A 20,373-nucleotide genomic window follows, 5' to 3' on the forward strand; every position below is an offset into this window, starting at 1 on the left:
GGTACTTTTATTTGTTGATGTCTCAAGAAGAGTAGAAATACAAAAAAAAACACGCACACACACACACACACACACACACACACACACACACACACACACACACACACACACACACACACACACACACACACACACACACACACACACACACACACACACACACACACACACACACACACACACACACACACACACACACACACACATTTTTGTATTGAATACCTTCTTGAGATATCCGAAAAATGCCTACCTCTTTCCGACCACCTCTTTCCAACGCAAGTCCAAATTTGACAAGAAAAACTAAACATTTGTACAATAGTATGATAAAAGTTGGAATTTTACTCAATAACAGTCGCAATTTTACAAGAAAAGCGGAAGATTTTGGCAATTTTATGAAAATAGTTGTAATTTTACTCTACAAAAGTCACAATTTTATTACAAAACTTTTACATTTTGGCAATATTATAATAATAATCGGAATTTTTACTGTTCCTGTCAATGTTTACTTTTGTATGCACATTAAATCAACAAAAAATCCTGACTTTGGAGCAATGTTCACAGACTCTGGTATTTGGCTCTCTGTTAGGTGCAATTGTTTTCTGTATTGGGACCATGATTTTGGTCCTAACTTGTTCATATGGAAGGTACTTTTCCTTGTTGATGTCTCAAGAAGGGTAGAAATACAAGAACACACACACACACACACACACACACACACACACACACACACACACACACACACACACACACACACACACACACACACACACACACACACACACACACACAAACAGTACCAAACATTCCAGTCTTTGCTATTACTGTCAGAACCCACTTGAGGCACAGATGGACCAATTATTCCGTCCTCATCTAATCATATCACATCTGTAAAGGTAGTTATTGACGCACACAAGGGTACAACAAAGAGTGTCAGAGCCACACTAAAAAGAGAAAAAGTAAAATCACAGGAAAAAAGTTGTCATCTTACAAGATTAAAGTCGTAACGTTACACCATTAAAGTCATGTTTCTTGAGGGGGGGATGCCTTGTATACAGTAGGGAGGGGTTTCGTAAGGCCCTGTCATTGGGTGGCTCAAGCGTGAGAGGAGAATGGTGGGGTTTATCATTATGCAATGCAGTAAGCTGAAAATGATGGAAAGCGCCACTCTGCATAGCAACTGATGCCGTGGTCAAAGTTGGAATAGCCACGAAATCCACCCATCCATCCATTTTCTACCGCTTGTCCCTTTCGGGGTCGCGGGGCTGTGGGGGGGTGCTGGAGCCTATCTCAGCTGCATTCGGGCGGAAGGCGGGGTACACCCTGGACAAGTCGCCACCTCATCGCAGGGCCAACACAGATAGACAGACAACATTCACACTCACCAAAATCCATTTTAAGATATCCAACACTCTACTGCCGTCTGGCGGCTAAAGTGGATAGTGCACCCTCCAATTGGTCACGTTTCATGTGTCAGGTTAACCTTGACGAGTTGAGCCATATGTATCCCCGTCCTCCTGTATAAAAGAAAGTTTATAGATAAAATATATATTTTATTTATGTTACTTATGTTTACTTATATGGTACTTTATTGAGCTACCACAATCCATCCATCCATTGTCTACCGCTTGTCCCTCTCTGGGTTGCAGGAGCCTATCCCAGCTGCATTTGGGCGGAAGGCGGTGTACACCCTGGACAAGTCGCCACCTCATCGCAGGGCAGCTACCATAATATGTGTTGTAATACACATTCATATGTGTATTCAAATTAGTACTATTATATTATATTAAAATATTATTATAATAATAATATTAATATTAATATAATTTTTAATACTTCATATTTTAATTATAACAGTAATAATATTATTATACTTTTGTATTTGTTTTAAAGATAAAGAGTTTTTCAAAACTCTACAATTTATTATATTTTTCAAGAAATAACTTGGTACACAGAAAACAATTTCTATTTTAACACCTCAAATATATTATGATTTTATATAAATCAATATAACTTACAAATTGCTTTTGGGATTGGGATTTCCTTGATTTTTTTAATATCTAGAGAAAACTAATCAGGTTTAGGGTTAGGTTTTTTTTTATTTTAATTATGTACTGATTTAATGTTAACATGCTTACAAAAAAAGTCCTAACATAAGAATGAAATGTAATTTTATAGTAAAAAAATAAAATACAAAAAAGTTTTAGATGTATTTTTCATTTTAAAAAAAAAAGGCAAATATTCCATAAATCAACATTTCTGTCAAGGAAAATTGTCAATTATGAGGATATTTTAAAAATAAAAATTAATAATATAATAAAGTTTTACCCTTTTTAGATGAGCAGAAAGATCTAAATATTACAATATATTTTAAAAATAAATTGTGGTAATAATAAAAAAGGTCATATTTTATGGTAAAGTTGTTCTTTACAAAAAAAGATATGATATTACTAGACTAAAAATAATTAAAACAGTGCCAAGGTTGTTCATCTTAACAAACAATGTTGACATTATGAGTTTGTTCTTAGCTTTAGTGTTTGTCCTGTAATACTTAGATTTATTGTCCTGTAAAAAAAAAAAATAATGGTATTTTTCTAATATCACATCTTTATTCTTATAATTTCTAGTTAGGAAAATTCTCATAACATAACTGTTACTTTTGGTGGATTTCGACATCCTATTTTTCTTTGTTTCTCCTTTTGAGGTGGCCTAATCATCCCTCAAAACAATGGATGCAATTGATCTTCCCAAATATGAAATATGTAGAAATTATTACTATAGTAGTCGTAATATTAGTAAGGCTAAAAATCACCTAATCAAATCATCAGCATAATGTTCAACAGATTGTGATAATATTTATCACTTATTTCCATTTCAGGCAAACCATTTTTCTGATATTGCAGCTTCATAGTGTCTTTCCTCCTAAATGTATTAGAATTCTGGCTTTTTTTAAACTGCCGTTTGTTGTTGTCAAGCATAAAAAAGCTTCCTCTAAGAGCTTTCAAACAGCACCCGAGCTCTGCGATTTCATTGTTTCTTCGTCTTTTGTGGTTTTTTGATGTTTACGTCCTTCTAACATCACAACATACCTCGCTCCCAGTCCTGTGCTGTGCAATATTGCCAAGAATAACCTAAAAGCTTGAAGGAATAGTCAAGGCCAGGTAAGTTCCATTGTGTACTCGGCCTTCCTTTTTGACGGTTCGTCGTCTTTGAACGTCCGCCTTTGGGTTTTTGTACTCGCCAAAACAAAAGGAGAGAGAGAGAAGAGTTTAGTCGCCGTGGCCTTGGTTTCACGTTCGACAGAGGGGTGATCACTGGTTCTATGGACGTGATAGATGTCTTTAATAACCTTGCACTGCTGTTTTACTGTCCTTCAGGATTTGTTGTTATTAAAATGGAGGGCTGATTATGATGACCGCCGCTTTCACCGCATCATCTCAGTCGGAAACATCCAGAAGACTCCCCAAAACACTCCCAAAAGCCAAGGCTTGACCTTTTCAAGGTGCTATGCATTGAGTTTGAGTTTGAGTTTGAGTTTGAGTTGGCAATGGTTTTTATTCTCCATGGACTGTATAGTGCTTTTTCATTGGCAAAACTGAGTACTACCGGGTCATCGTTCTGGTACCTGGTTTCAGGTATGCTTGGGCACTACCAGGGGTTGGCAACCCAAAATGTTGAAAGAGCTACACTACCGTTCAAAAGTTTGGGGTCACATTGAAATGTCCTTATTTTTGAAGGAAAAGCACTGTACTTTTCGATGAAGATAACTTTAAACTAGTCTTAACTTTAAAGAAATACACTCTATACATTGCTAATGTGGTAAATGACTATTCTAGCTGCAAATTTCTGGTTTATGGTGCAATATCTACATAGGTGTATAGAGGCCCATTTCCAGCAACTATCACTCCAGTGTTCTAATGGTACAATGTGTTTGCTCATTGGCTCAGAAGGCTAATTGATGATTAGAAAACCCTTGTGCAATCATGTTCACACATCTGAAAACAGTTTAGCTCGTTACAGAAGCTACAAAACTGACCTTCCTTTGAGCAGATTGAGTTTCTGGAGCATCACATTTGTGGGGTCAATTAAACGCTCAAAATGGCCAGAAAAAGATAACTTTCATCTGAAACTCGACAGTCTATTCTTGTTCTTAGAAATGAAGGCTATTCCACAAAATTGTTTGGGTGACCCCAAACTTTTGAACGGTGGTGTATATTGGACCAAAAATACAAAAAAAAAATCTGTCTGAAGTCGCAAAAAATTAAAAGCCTTATATAAGTGTTATAATGAAGACGACACATGATGTAAGTGTCTATATTAGCTATATTAGCCTACTATCAGAGGCTGACGCAAATCTTCGTTGACAGAAATGTTGTATTTTAATTTTTATTCTACAAATTTTTGCAACTTTGGAAATCATTAGTAAAATGGGGGCTTCTCACACGATGAGATAACTTCTGGAAATTACTGGCGCAGAATGGCCAAAGGTATAGATGTGTGTGTCCAAGTTAAAGGAAACGGCAGGCTGTCTTCTTCTAATGGATTTATTACAATCTTTGCGAGCTGGGTAACGTTTGCTGTGGTCTGGAACAACATGGCACACAAACAACTATCAGAAAAGCAGCCAATATTACATACAGACAATGTGTCATGAGACATGCAAATATAAATTAAATACACAGAGGACATAAGTAAAATAAATTAAATGAACTCAAATATACCTACAAACGAGGCATAATTATGCAATATGTACATACAGCTAGCCTAAATAGGATGTTAGCATCGATTGGCTTGTGGTCATGGATTGACCAAATATGCCTGATAAGCACTTCAGCAAATCAGTCAAATCAACAAAGCTCACCTTTGTGCAGTCACGCACAGTACAAAACGTTTGGTGGACAAAATGAGACAAAGAAGGAGTGGCATAAAACACGTCTTTCTGTGGCAGCATCGGGGAAAGTTATACATGCAAACATACTACGATGAGTTCATGGATCGCTGAAATTAGTAGGACAGAATGGTGCTTGCCAAATACTCTCATCAGTGAAGCATGTTTAATATAAACCGTGGGATTTCTAACTATTAGGAAGGTTTGTGTCATGTTTGTCCTCCTACAGAAAATACATTTAAACATAAAAAATTTAAATTTTTCTTCATCTTTTTCCATTTTCACACATCTCTAAAAGAGGTCCAGGGAGCAACTAGGGCGGCGCTAAAGAGCCTCATGTGGCTCTAGAGCCGCGGGTTGCTGACCCTGGTATAGGTGAATGGTTGCTGCTCATTGGTCGAGAAGGATTCAACATTTCAGTGTCAATGATGCATACAATAAATTATATATATAGATATATACATATATACATACATATATATATATATATATATATATATATATATATATATATATATATATATATATATATATATATATATATATATATATATATATATATATATATATATATATATATTTATATATATATAAATATTTATATATATGTAAATATCTATATATATATATAAATATATATCTATATATCTATATATATAGATAAATATAAATATATATGTATAAATAAATAAAAAAAATCTATATATATATATATATATATATATATATATATATATATATATATGTATATATATATATATATATACATATATATACATATATATATATATATATATATATATATATACACATATATATATATACATATATATATATATATATATATATATATGTATATATATATATATATATATATATATATATATATATATATATACATATATATATATATATACACATATATATATATACATATATATATATATAAATTTATATTTATATATATATATATATATATATATCTATATGTAAATATCATATATATATATATATATATATATATATATATATATATATATATATATATATATATATATATATATATATATATATATATATATATATATATATATATGATATTTACATATATATAAATATTTATATATATATAAATGTATTTATATGTATATATGTATATATATATACTTATATATATATATATATATATATATATATATATATATATATATATATATATATATATATATATATAGATAAATATAAATAAATATGTATGAAAAAATAAAATATATATATACACTACCGTTCCAAAGTTTGGGGCCATATTGAAATGTCCTTATTTTTGAAGGAAAAGCACTGTACTTTTCAATGAAGATAACTTTAAACTAGTCTTAACTTTAAAGAAATACACTCTATACATTACTAATGTGGTAAATGACTATTCTAGCTTCAAATGTCTGGTTTTTGGTGCAATATCTACATAGGTGTATAGAAGCCCATTTCCAGCAACTATCACTCCAGTGTTCTAATGGTACAATGTGTTTGCTCATTGGCTCAGAAGGCTAATTGATGATTAGAAAACCCTTGTGCAATCATGTTCACACATCGAAAAACAGTTTAGCTCGTTACAGAAGCTACAAAACTGACCTTCCTTTGAGCAGATTGAGTTTCTGGAGCATCACATTTGTGGGGTCAATTAAACGCTCAAAATGGCCAGAAAAAAATAACTTTCATCTGAAACTCGACAGTCTATTCTTGTTCTTAGAAATGAAGGCTATTCCACAAAATTGTTTGGGTGACCCCAAACTTTTGAACGGTAGTATATATATATATATATATATATATATATATATATATATATATATATATATATATATATATATATATATATATATATATATATATATATATATATATATATATATATATATATATATATATATATATATATATATATATATATATTTATATTTGTATATATATATATTTACATAAAAATATCTATATATTTTTTTTCTATATATATATATAAATATATATATATATGTTAATATATATATATATATGTAAATATATATGTAAATATATATATATGTAAATATATATATTTATATATATATACATATTTACACATATATATATATAATATATATATATATACATATATATAAATCTATATATATATTTATATATATATATGTATATATATATACATATATTTACATATAAATATCTACACATATACATACATACATACATACATACATACATACATACATACATACATACATACATACATACATACATACATATATATATATATATATATATATATATATATATATATATATATATATATATATATATATGTATATATATTTATTTATTAGGGGTGTGGGAAAAAATCGATTCGAATTCGAATCGCGATTCTCACGTTGTGCGATTTAGAATCGATTCTTATTTTTTTTTAAATCGTTTTTTTTTAATTTTTTATTTTTTTTTTATGTTTTTTAATTAATCAATCCAACAAAACAATACACAGCAATACCATAACAATGCAATCCAATTTTTGAATCGAGAATCGTGTTGAATTGAAAAAAAATATCGATTTTGAGTCGAATCGTGACCCAAGAATCGATATTGAATCGAATCGTGGGACACCCAAAGATTCACAGCCCTAATATATATACACACATATAAAGTTTGATCCAACACATTTTGTATTGATATCGATTACGTGTCTACTGCGATACATATTGATATCCTTTTATCGCCCCAGTCCCAGCTTTTCAATTATTTCAGGTTATCAGTAGATATACATTTTTAAAATGCCTGTATTTTGGAAAACCTTGCGTCAGGTGCGGAACATAAGCGGCTGAACTTTGGACGTATCGGGCAGCTTAGTAAATCGTGCAACAACAATGGCCACCTGTCTATAGTGGCCCACTTGTCTATAGTGGCCCACCTGTCTATAGTGGGCCACCTGTCTATAATGGCCACCTGTCTATAGTGGCCACCTGTCTATAGTGGGCCACCTGTCTATAGTGGGCCACCTGTCTATAGTGGGCCACCTGTCTATAGTGGCCACCTGTCTATAGTGGGCCACCTGTCTATAGTGGGCCACCTGTCTATAGTGGCCCACCTGTCTATAGTGGCCACCTGTCTATAGTGGCCCACCTGTCTATAGTGGCCACCTGTCTATAGTGGCCCACCTGTCTATAGTGGCCCACCTGTCTATAGTGGCCCACCTGTCTTTAGTGGCCCACCTGTCTTTAGTGGCCCACCTGTCTATAGTGGCCCACCTGTCTATAGTGGGCCATATAGTCTATAGTGGCCACTTGTCTATAGTGGCCACCTGTCTATAGTGGCCACCTGTCTATAGTGGGCCACCTGTCTATAGTGGGCCACCTGTCTATAGTGGCCCACCTGTCTATAGTGGCCCACCTGTCTATAGTGGCCACCTGTCTATAGTGGCCCACCTGTCTATAGTGGCCCACCTGTCTTTAGTGGCCCACCTGTCTATAGTGGCCCACCTGTCTATAGTGGCCCACCTGTCTATAGTGGCCCACCTGTCTATAGTGGCCCACCTGTCTATACTGGCCACCTGTCTGTAGTGGGCCACCTGTCTATAGTGGCCACCTGTCTATAGTGGCCCACCTGTCTATAGTGGCCCACCTGTCTATAGTGGGCCACCTGTCTATAGTGGGCCACCTGTCTATAGTGGCCCACCTGTCTATAGTGGCCACCTGTCTATAGTGGCCCACCTGTCTATAGTGGCCACCTGTCTATAGTGGCCCACCTGTCTATAGTGGCCCACCTGTCTATAGTGGCCCACCTGTCTTTAGTGGCCCACCTGTCTTTAGTGGCCCACCTGTCTATAGTGGCCCACCTGTCTATAGTGGGCCATATAGTCTATAGTGGCCACTTGTCTATAGTGGCCACCTGTCTATAGTGGCCACCTGTCTATAGTGGGCCACCTGTCTATAGTGGGCCACCTGTCTATAGTGGCCACCTGTCTATAGTGGGCCACCTGTCTGTAGTGGGCCACCTGTCTATAGTGGCCACCTGTCTATAGTGGGCCACCTGTCTATAGTGGGCCACCTGTCTATAGTGGCCACCTGTCTATAGTGGCCCACCTGTCTATAGTGGGCCACCTGTCTATAGTGGGCCACCTGTCTATAGTGGCCCACCTGTCTATAGTGGCCACCTGTCTATAGTGGCCCACCTGTCTATAGTGGCCACCTGTCTATAGTGGCCACCTGTCTATAGTGGCCCACCTGTCTATAGTGGCCCACCTGTCTTTAGTGGCCCACCTGTCTATAGTGGCCCACCTGTCTATAGTGGCCCACCTGTCTATAGTGGCCACCTGTCTATAGTGGCCCACCTGTCTATACTGGCCACCTGTCTGTAGTGGGCCACCTGTCTATAGTGGCCACCTGTCTATAGTGGCCCACCTGTCTATAGTGGCCACCTGTCTATAGTGGCCCACCTGTCTATAGTGGCCACCTGCCTATAGTGGGCCACCTGTCTATAGTGGCCACCTGTCTATAGTGGGCCACCTGTCTGTAGTGGGCCACCTGTCTATAGTGGCCACCTGTCTATAGTGGGCCACATGTCTATAGTGGGCCACCTGTCTGTAGTGGGCCACCTGTCTATAGTGGGCCACCTGTCTATAGTGGGCCACCTGTCTATAGTGGCCACCTGTCTATAGTGGGCCACCTGTCTGTAGTGGGCCACCTGTCTATAGTGGCCACCTGTCTATAGTGGGCCACCTGTCTATAGTGGGCCACCTGTCTATAGTGGCCACCTGTCTATAGTGGCCCACCTGTCTATAGTGGGCCACCTGTCTATAGTGGGCCACCTGTCTATAGTGGGCCACCTGTCTATAGTGGCCCACCTGTCTATAGTGGCCCACCTGTCTATAGTGGCCACCTGTCTATAGTGGCCACCTGTCTATAGTGGCCACCTGTCTATAGTGGCCCACCTGTCTATAGTGGCCCACCTGTCTTTAGTGGCCCACCTGTCTATAGTGGCCCACCTGTCTATAGTGGCCACCTGTCTATAGTGGCCACCTGTCTATAGTGGCCCACCTGTCTATACTGGCCACCTGTCTGTAGTGGGCCACCTGTCTATAGTGGCCACCTGTCTATAGTGGCCACCTGTCTATAGTGGCCCACCTGTCTATAGTGGCCACCTGCCTATAGTGGCCACTGTCACTGTTTCCCATGAGTGGTCGCTATTGACAAGTTTGACTGTACATGAAACAATTGTTATTTCTTAATTGTCAGCTTTGTCCGGGAAGCTCTGATATTTTGCCCTGTTTTCTTGCTGCCCTCAGTCTCCTCTTGGATAACATACACTGAGAAGTACATACTCAGAAAATAACGAAATTACGTTCCGTCTTTTAATTTTTTTTGTCCTGACCTCCCCTCAGCCTGAGATACTGCAGCATTATTACACTCCGCAGTCTTCACTTCTGTTGCTTGAGTGTCTCGTATATGTTTAGTGTGTACCGCCACGCGGCCATTTAAAAGTCATGTTTATGGCACATGATGGTTTTAATAAGCATTTGCAATACAGTGACTGGAGAGCGAGAGAGAGCGGAAGCGGAAAAAGGCGCTCGTTTGGGAATAACGTCGGGACGGATGGGAGCCGTTAGAAGTCATCACGGCTGCAAAAACACTTTATTGCGCTTCCATTTCTTTTTCTATAACTATCCCAAACACTCTCCTCCGCTGCGTCTAAGTAGCTCGCAGCTCTTATCGCGGGCATAGATTTGGTAAGGGGCCCATGTTTTATTAATTTGCAGATGAGCTCAGCTATTGATGGCGTTGGCCCACCCGTGGGTTCAATTAGGATAATACAGGGAGAGGGGCAGATTATGGGCGTCTATTTAAGTGAGAGTGTATCTCTTCCTGACAGTTATAGTGCAAATGCAACAAATTGCACCTTGGTGGCGCCCATCCCAGTCCTCCGTCCTGCGTCCACGAGGAAACGCCAGGTTAGTCATCGTCCCATGCCAGTCAAGACGGACCTAAAAACTTGAGCAGTATGAAACCCAAGTCACGTTTTTGGGACGCCAGCCAGTGCGAGTCCGTGGCTTTAACTATATAAGTCAGGACAAAAAAAAAACAAAAAAAAAAAGACCACGGTCAGCCTTTCTTTCTGTCTTCTGGGCAAGGAAGGAGGGGCGAACTTTTATGATGATCGATAGGGGCCTTGACTGTAACTCCGCCGCGCAATGAAAACAGTCTACTGTACATTGTCTCTGGTGCACATTGTGTGAAATTGAATAGGAGAGGCCGTAAAAGTGGAACCGGAGACACTGACCCGAGCGAGCCGGCCTGTCGGTTATCTCAATGACGCGTCGGCGTGTGCATTCAGACAGACGCGAGCTCTGTCGAGCTCCATTTTTAAAGAGAGGCCAGGCTGTTTGTTATCTTGTTTTGTTGGTGTTGAGGAAGTCTTTCCCAGCTGCAAGTGGCGGTTTAGCGTGTTTAGGCTGCGGTGGATGAGATTAGTCTAGCCTTGGTCTTCGATACTCTGACAGTAACGTGCCGGACACACAAGTGCGAGGAATATGGTCCAAAAGTTAAAGGCCTACTGAAACCCACTACTACCGACCACGCAGTCTGATAGTTTATATATCAATGATGAAATCTTAACATTGCAACACATGCCAATACGGCCGTATTGACTTATAAAGTGCAATTTTAAATTTCCCGTGAAACTTCCGGTTGAAAACGTCTAAGTATGATGACGTTTGCGCGTGACGTCAATGGTTGAAACGGAAGTATTCGGACACCATTGTATCCAATATAAAAAGCTCTGTTTTCATCGCAAAATTCCACAGTATTCTGGACATCTGTGTTGGTGAATCTTTTGCAATTTGTTTAATGAACAATGAAGACTGCAAAGAAAAAAGCTGTAGGTGGGATCGGTGTCTTAGCGGCTGGCTGCAGCCACACAACCAGGAGGACTTTGACTTGGATAGCAGACGCGCTATCCGACGCTAGCCGCCGACCGCATCGATGATCGGGTGAAGTCCTTCGTCGCTCCGTCGATCGCTGGAACGCAGGTGAGCACGGGTGTTGATGAGCAGATAAGGGCTGGCTGGCATAGGTGGATAGCTAATGTTTTTAGCGTAGCTCTGTGAGGTCCCGTAGCTAAGTTAGCTTCAATGGCGTCGTAGGAAAGCATTAACCGTGTAGTTACAGGTCCATGGTTTAATAGTACTGTTGATTTTCTGTCTATCCTTCCAGTCAGGGGTTTATTTATTTTGTTTCTATCTGCAGTTAAGCCCAATGCTATCACGTTAGCTCCATAGCTAAAGTGCTTCGCCGATGTATTGTCGTGGAGATAAAAGTCACTGTGAATGTCCATTTCGCGTTCTCGACTCTCATTTTCAAGAGGATATAGTATCCGAGGTGGTTTAAAAGACAAATCCGTGATCCACAACAGAAAAAGGAGAAAGTGTGGAATCCAATGAGCCCTTGTACCTAAGTTACGGTCAGAGCGAAAAAAGATACGTCCTGCACTGCACTCTAGTCCTTCACTCTCACGTTCCTCATCCACGAATCTTTCATCCTCGCTCAAATTAATGGGGTAATCGTCGCTTTCTCGGTCCGAATCGCTCTCGCTGCTGGTGTAAACAATGGGGAAATGTGAGAAGCCCTTCAACCTGTGACGTCACGCTACTTCCGGTACAGGCAAGGCTTTTTTATCAGCGACCAAAAGTTGCGAACTTTATCGTCGTTGTTCTCTACTAAATCCTTTCAGCAAAAATATGGCAATATCGCGAAATGATCAAGTATGACACATAGAATGGATCTGCTATCCCCGTTTAAATAAAAAAAATTCATTTCAGTAGGCCTTTAAATGCTAAGTTTTTCAATCCAATATATTTAACACATTATCAGCATTATTGAGTGGATGCACTGAATGTAGCTGACTAGAGCAGGGCTGTCCAACCTGAGGCTACGGACCCAAAATTGTGGGCCACCAGTCATCAAATACTGTAAGCCGGTGATTCTCAAACTGTGGTATGTGTACCTCTAGTCAGAGTCGTGTATTGTCATGATCCGTGGTCCGGATCATGTTTTTGTTATGTTCTGTTAGTTTTGGACTCCCTTAGTTCCTGTTTTTGTGCACCTTTGTTTGTTACCATGGTTACTTATTGTTTTCACCTGCCTCTGGTGTTCGGGACGCTCACCTGTCTCTAATCAGAGGCATTATTTAAGCTTGCCTTTGCCAGTCAGTCATCCTGGCGTCATTGTTTGCCTCGTGCCTTGCCACGTAAGTCTTGTTAGTTTCATGCCACAGTTCTCTGAGTATAGCTTGTCCATAGTCTATGCTAAGTGTTAGCTTCTGTTTCCTGCGCTAAGTTTTTGTGCTTTAGCTCCAAGTGCGATCAGTGCGTTGTGCCTTCGCCTTGTGTTCCTTTTTGTTTGTACTTCTTTGAGTTTTGGATAATTAAATCATGTTCCTACCTGCAAGTCCTGTCCGAAGTCGTCCGTTTGCATTCCGGGAGAACGAACCTCGCAGTAAGCTGCAACCAAACCGTGACATGTATAAAGAGAGTATGGCCAACTAAAAAACAGGCGCCATGTTTTCTACCAAGGACGTGCCCCAGGGCATGCAGTAGCTGTCGTTTTGACGTGTCAGTTTTCCTGACAACATAAACCAAAATAATACGTCTATTAGTGTTGTCCCGATACCAGTATTTTGGTACCGGGACCAAAATAATTTTGATACTTTTCTAAATAAAGGGGACCACAAAAATTGCATTATTTGGCTTTATTTTAACAAAAAATCTTAGGGCACATTAAACATATGTATCTTATTGCAAGTTTGTCCTTAAATAAAATAGTGAACATACAAGACAACTTGTCTCTTAGTAGTAAGTAAACAAACAAAGGCTCCTAATGTAGTCTGCTGACATATGCAGTAACATATTGTGTCATTTTCCATTCTATTATTTTGTCAACATTATTAAGGACAAGTGGTAGAAAATGTATTATTAATCTACTTGTTCATTTACTGTTAATATCTGCTTACTTTCTCTTTTAACATGTTCTATCTACACGTCTGTTAAAATGTAATAATCACTTATTCTTCTGTTTTGATGCTTTACATTAGTTTTGGATGATACCACACATTTGGGTATCAATCTGATACCAAGTCGTTATATGATCATACATTGGTCATATTCAAAGTCGTCATGTGTCCAAGGACATATTTCCCGAGTTTCTAAACATAATATAAAAAATTTTTTAAACCAAAGATGATGATGTGATGCCAAAAAATATCGACATAATCATAGTAGTACGCTCCTGTACTTGGTATCATTACAGTGGATGTCAGGTGTAGACCCACCCATGGCGTTTGTTTACATTGTGAAGCCGTTGAGCTACGGTGTGTAGTGAAGCATGTTTAGCTATTCCTCGTCCTGCAGTGATGATACTTGTAAGAAACTTACTTTATTTGTTGCCATGGAGGCGAGGATTAGTGATTTAGAAGTAGCTAAAACACTGCCGACTGGAGCAGGACGTTAGCCGCTAGCTAGCTAACCATGTCTTAAAGCACCTCTTCTTGAGAGCGTTTCAGTGTTATAACTTCACCTTTATCGTTAGTTTTTAAGCCAAAATACGTCCGTTCTCCCTTTTCTGTCTACACACTGTGTCTGCTTGTAAGTACTCCGTGATTGTGCGCTGCCGAACATGCTCCTCTGCTCGTAAACCAGCAATGTCACGATGTGACGACGACGGGGGAGTGGCGGAGCGGTACTTTTCAGAGGCGGTATAGTACCGAATATGATTCATTAGTATCGCGGTACTATACTAATACCGGTATACCGTACAACCCTAGTCTATACATAGTTCTAAACATACTCCAGCTCGTAAACTTACAATAAAACATGCTTTTATTTTGTCAAAGTATAATTTTGCAGCCGTATTTGAAGCACTCTCCTGCTACATTCCTGCAGTGACCAGCAAACACTCAAACACACACCCGACGGTGCAATAAACGTAAAAAAAAATACACAGAACTACAAAATAACTTATTGCTCTCATTTTGCCTTGTACACAATTTTAGCTTTTTGGAAATGCACCACATCATTGAATTTCAATCATTCTAATTCAATAAATAAAAAGGTTTGAACGTTCTTGATAGCATTAATTATGTATTATTCTTTTTGGTAGGATTATAATAATAATTATTATTATTTTATTTGGTATAGCGCATTTCAGGGTACCCAGACGCTTTACAGGATAAAAATTAAAATATGAAACAGTTTAAAGGAATAAGAATGGTAAGTGAATAGGTGTACTTTTGTAGTTATTTCCCCATATTTCTGCACAATAACTCAGATATGGTAACACTAGCAAGCATTTGAGAATAGGAAGTTATTTGTGGTCCAGAACATATATAATCATTTATTATTGATGTATTTCTTGCCACTTTACACTGTATATTTCTACATGAGATTTCTAGTTCATTTTATCATACATATTACACTCAAAATTAGGTTTCTTATACTCTTTCATTGTCCGTCTATTTGTGTTTGTGTCTTCTAATGTTACCAAATTGTATTATTTTTAGTTTTACTGATTTTGGGCAGAGGTGTAGTCAGCGCTGCCTGCAGGAGAAAAGGTCACCGCCGCTGGCCATGGTGCTGAGGACGAGCACCATCGGACAAGGGGCGGGGCATGTGCTGACGGCGAGACACAGCTGGCAGGTGATTAGATTTCACAGGTGGTACGTGTTAATCTAATCATCTGTTGTCTTTAACAGTAAGCGGCCGGGAGCAAGAGGGAGAGAGAGGATACGGACGTGGCTGAAAAGTCAATTTGATGATTAAAACCTTGTTAAAACCTGCACGCTGTGTCTAACAGTGGAACTGCGGGGAAGTACTTCCACATTCAAGTAGTCTTTTTTCGTCAATCTCTTACATTTGTTAATTTATTTTGTTATTTGTATTAGCGTCCGTGTGTTCTCTCCTGAACAAAACACATATGTTGCGTTGTGTGTTTACCTGGCACGAGACGCTGTAATCGGTGGCTCCCCGGTTTTGTTCACAAACCTTCACTTCCCATACTTGTCTTCTTTCCAGGTTGTGGGGAAAGCGATGGAAAGTCTTTTCACAATTGTCGAGGCTGGAGCTGTCGAAAAACAAACTTAAGAAGCGCCGTAAACACATAGCGTCAGCTCAAAGTTGGTAGCAAACATGGCGCCCTTTGGACCAATCATTGAGGAGATCGCCTGAAACTGGATTGACCATACTCTCTCTATACATGACTCTGCCACTAGTTGTGAGTTCTATCTAGTGGTACGCCAAATAGTCACTTGATTAAAGTACAGTGTTTTATTTTCCTATATTCAAGAAAACTCTAATGTTACAATAGCAAAAAAATTTTTATAAATCCATCCATTTTTTACCGCTTGTCCCTCTTATGACTCACCTGAGCAAAAACTCTACAATCAAACCTTCCCTGTGTATCAGTCTTGTCCTGTGAAGTGCTCTCAATATCCTGGCCCACTGACCCCCTTACTCTCCTTGTTCCCCCGCCGTGACTTCCCTCCCCGCCCATTGCCCGTTTCCCCGCCACGCCGGCCAGGACGGGGGCAATAGGGCACAGCTAATGTGCGCGGTTGGTCATTAATTTATTTCGCCCGGCAGAGGTGGCGGCATGCGGGTTTGTTTGATACCGGGGCGAAACGGTAGTAGGGAGGAGGCGAAGCAGATGTTTGGCTTGGCCGTTGAGGGGAAAACAGCACGCCGGTTGACATGCCAAGCCAATGGACGCCTCATGCCAGGGAACAGCTGCCCAAACACATTTCAGCCAAAGTCTGGCAAAGACTAGCAAAAAGATGGGATTTACTTCTGCTTTCTGTCCTGTTAGCTGTAACATTTTTTGTTTGTGAAAGAGCCCATACATTCGCCAACAATTTGACACGTTTTAATACAAAACCCAAAACCAGTGAAGTTGGCACCTTGTGTAAATCGTAAATAAAAAGAGAATACAATGATTAGCAAATCCTTTTCAACTTATATTCAATTGAATAGACTGCAAAGACAAGATATTTAATGTTCAAACTGAGAAACTTCCATTTTTTTTTTGCAAATAATCATTAACTTAGAATTTATAGGCAGCAACACATTTTTACCACTGTGTTACATCGCCTTTCCTTTTAACAACACTTTGGGAACTGAGGAGACCAATTATTGAAGCTTTTCAGGTGGAATCATTTCCCATTCTTGCTTGATGTACAGCTTAAGTTGTTCAACAGTCCGGGGTCTCCGTTGCCATAATTTACGCTTCATAATGCGCCACGCATTTTCAATGGGAGACAGGTCTGGACTACAGGCAGGCCAGTCTAGTACCCGCACTCTTTTACTATGAAGCCACGCTGTTGTAACACTTGGCTTGGCATTATCTTGCTGAAATAAGCAGGGGCGTCCATGATAACGTTGCTTGGATGGCAACATATGTTGCTCCAAAACCTGTATGTATCTTTCAGCATTAATGGTGCCTTCACAGATGTGTAAGTTACCCATGCCTTGGGCACTAATACACCCCCATACCATCACAGATGCTGGCTTTTCAACTTTGTGCCTAGAACAATCTGGATGGTTCTTTTCCTCTTTGGTCCGACACAATATCCACAGTTTTGAAAAACAATTCGAAATGTGGACTCGTCAGACCACAGAACACTTTTCCACTTTGTATCAGTCCATCTTAGATGAGCTTGGGCCCAGCGAAGCCGGTGGCGTTTCTGGGTGTTGTTGATAAATGGCTCTCGCTTTGCATAGTAGAGTTTTGTAGATGTAGCGACCAACTGTATTTACTGAGTGGTTTTCTGAAGTGTTCCAGAGCCCGTGTGGGGATATCCTTTACACACTGATGTTGCTTTTTGATGCAGTACCGCCTGAAGGATTGAATGTCCGTAACATCATCGCTTACGTGCAGTGATTTGTCAAGATTCTCTGAACCTTTTGATGATATTACGGGTCGTAGATTGTGAAATCCCTAAACTGCTTGCAATAGCTGGTTGAGAAATGTTGTTCTTAAACTGTTTGACAATTTGCCCACACTTTTGTTCACAAAGTGGTGACCCTCGCCCCATCCTTGTTTGTGAATGACTGAGCATTTCATGGAAGCTGCTTTTATACCCATTAATGGCACCCACCTGTTCCCAATTAGCCTGTTCACCAGCGGGATGTTCCAAGTAAGTGTTTGATGAGCATTCCTCAACTTTCTCAGTCTTTTTTGCCACTTGTGCCAGCTTTTTTGAAACATGTTGCAGGCATCAAATTCCAAATGAGCTAAAATTTGTTTTCAGTTCGAAAGTAAAGTTTTCCAGTCCGAACATTAAGTATCTTGTCTTTTCAGTCTATTCAATTGAATATAAATTGAAAAGGATTTGCAAATCATTGTATTCTGTTTTTATTTACACAACGTGCCAACTTCCCTGGTTTTGGGGTTTGTAGATGTGTAGAGAAGCCTGATTTGGAAACTTGGAAATGGAAACTTCAAAACCAACTCTTTCCTTAAAAGTGAATCGAACAAGCGAGGGAGATTATATTTTCTAATTTCTCAATGACACACATTGCTGTAAGAACTTCATTTAAAAAGGCAATATAGCACACAGTATTAGGGGACCTTTAAATGTAATCTACGACCAACCCTCTCCTCAAAAGGTCTGTGTGCCATCTTGCTTCCCTGAGGAAACTTGAAAGGAGAGAGATTATTGCCGGCCAAAGTTGAAGGTAAACTGATAAATATAAAACAGTTTGTGTGCAGCAGCTGATGTTGGCCTTTGAGGAAAAGATGGCAATCTGAGCTGAAAGGACACAGCAAAAAGGAAGAGACACAACTAACCCACTTTTTTGCTGGCCCCAGTAAAACGTACAACAATATATGCGCATACATAGATTCCAGAACAAGGACAGTCCATTTAACTCTGCTGCCTCTCTACTCTGCTGATTTGAGTCATTCATCACCGCCCACCTGTCTATCTGCTGTGTGCGCTCCATACAAAGTGTGTGTGTGTGTGTGTGTGTGTGTGTGTGTGTGTGTGTGTGTGTGTGTGTGTGTGTGTGTGTGTGTGTGTGTGTGTGTGTGTGTGTGTGTGTGTGTGTGTGTGTGTGTTTGGTTGAAATTATATTAGGAATAAATACTGTATACAAAACACTCATGCTTATATCTGTATGTGGTATGAATTCACTGGAAATTATTATTTTACTGTGTTTCTAGGCAGTAGGCAGATTGTGCTGCCCTCTACAGGTCATTTCTTAAACTTTATTTGAGTTTACAGATAGGTTGGATTATAGTCTGCGTTATGGTTTTTATATTTTTAAATGGTTATGTTCAAACGTTAAACATTTCATGTGTGCGCTTCATTGAATACTGTATAAAAGTTATATGAAAAGCCACATTTATCTTTAATCATGTGTTTATTTTATTTTTTTGTTTTTTATTGTGTGAAAACAGTTATTTTAAATTCAAACTTTCATCGGTACATTACAAATTTTCTCCTATTATGAATTTACTTCCAGACAAATTTCTGGTAATGTATATATTTAAAAAAAATTTAAACTTAATTTGTTTTATTAAAAAAAAATTCTCAGTATGTCGATATTCTCGAGTTTTCTAGCAAAATTGAAATGTATTTTTTATTATAGTGCAATTCTTTCCTCATTAAATTATGATTTTTTTTTTCTGGAAACTTAAAACTTTTTCTAGTAATATTACATATTTAGTGATATTTTTTCTTGTAATATGATTGTTTCTTAATGTTCTTGGTAATATGTTCGGTTTATTCTAATTATGACATTATTCCCTAAGTAATTGTAATAAATTTTATTTTTATTTTGACCATTGAATTTAGATTCCAGCATTGGCAAATTGCTGCTTCTCATGTGGGATAAATTAACGTCTATCCTATCCTATCGAGTCCCAGCAATTAGTTTGATCCATTGTTTATACAATGGAATGAGAAATACCTTCCACAACAACATGCGAAAATGTGCAACACGGCTCTATGTAACAGTAATGAGGTCTTCTGCCAAAAGAAAATGCTGCCATGAATCAGACATATTTCTAATACGGAATTATCATTGGCTCATTTGTCATCTCTAATTTAACATCAATCACTGGCGGTGAAGTAATGGGGGCTGTGGACGTAGCCATGGTGACGCGGGGCTGCATTAATACATGTAATCTGTTATTGTGTCTGTAAAGGCGACGTGTCGTGTGCTAATTAAAGACGTCTATGGCGGCTCCTGCCTTACACACAGGTCAGAGCTCGTTAGTGAGGGGCTCAATGCAAGGATAGTCATTCATTGAATGGCATACCACCTACCCCTCACATGCAATGCTGTGCTTTAAACCCTCCCTAAGGGATTTAATAATTTAGTCTTAACAAATAACAGGACATACACTTTGTTTTTTTGGGGGGTTTTAGGTGCCTCCTTGACCATTGATAAAACGGAGTGGAATGCC

The 20,373-nt window shown here is 38.6% G+C and overlaps 1 protein-coding gene across 1 annotated transcript in view; it reads right to left on the reverse strand.

Annotated features, from left to right (window-relative positions):
- The window catches only part of LOC133642984 (proton channel OTOP2-like), a 26,798-nt gene extending 15,921 nt beyond the window's left edge, over nt 1–10,877 (reverse strand). Inside the window, 1 exon segment of the mRNA XM_062037406.1 lies at nt 10,817–10,877. Within this exon segment, the coding sequence (XP_061893390.1) occupies nt 10,817–10,877 (61 nt within the window).
- Nucleotides 10,878–20,373: the final 9,496 nt, after the last annotated feature.

The sequence above is a fragment of the Entelurus aequoreus genome, linkage group LG25 (assembly GCF_033978785.1).
Source record: "Entelurus aequoreus isolate RoL-2023_Sb linkage group LG25, RoL_Eaeq_v1.1, whole genome shotgun sequence".
Classification (NCBI taxonomy): domain Eukaryota; kingdom Metazoa; phylum Chordata; class Actinopteri; order Syngnathiformes; family Syngnathidae; genus Entelurus; species Entelurus aequoreus.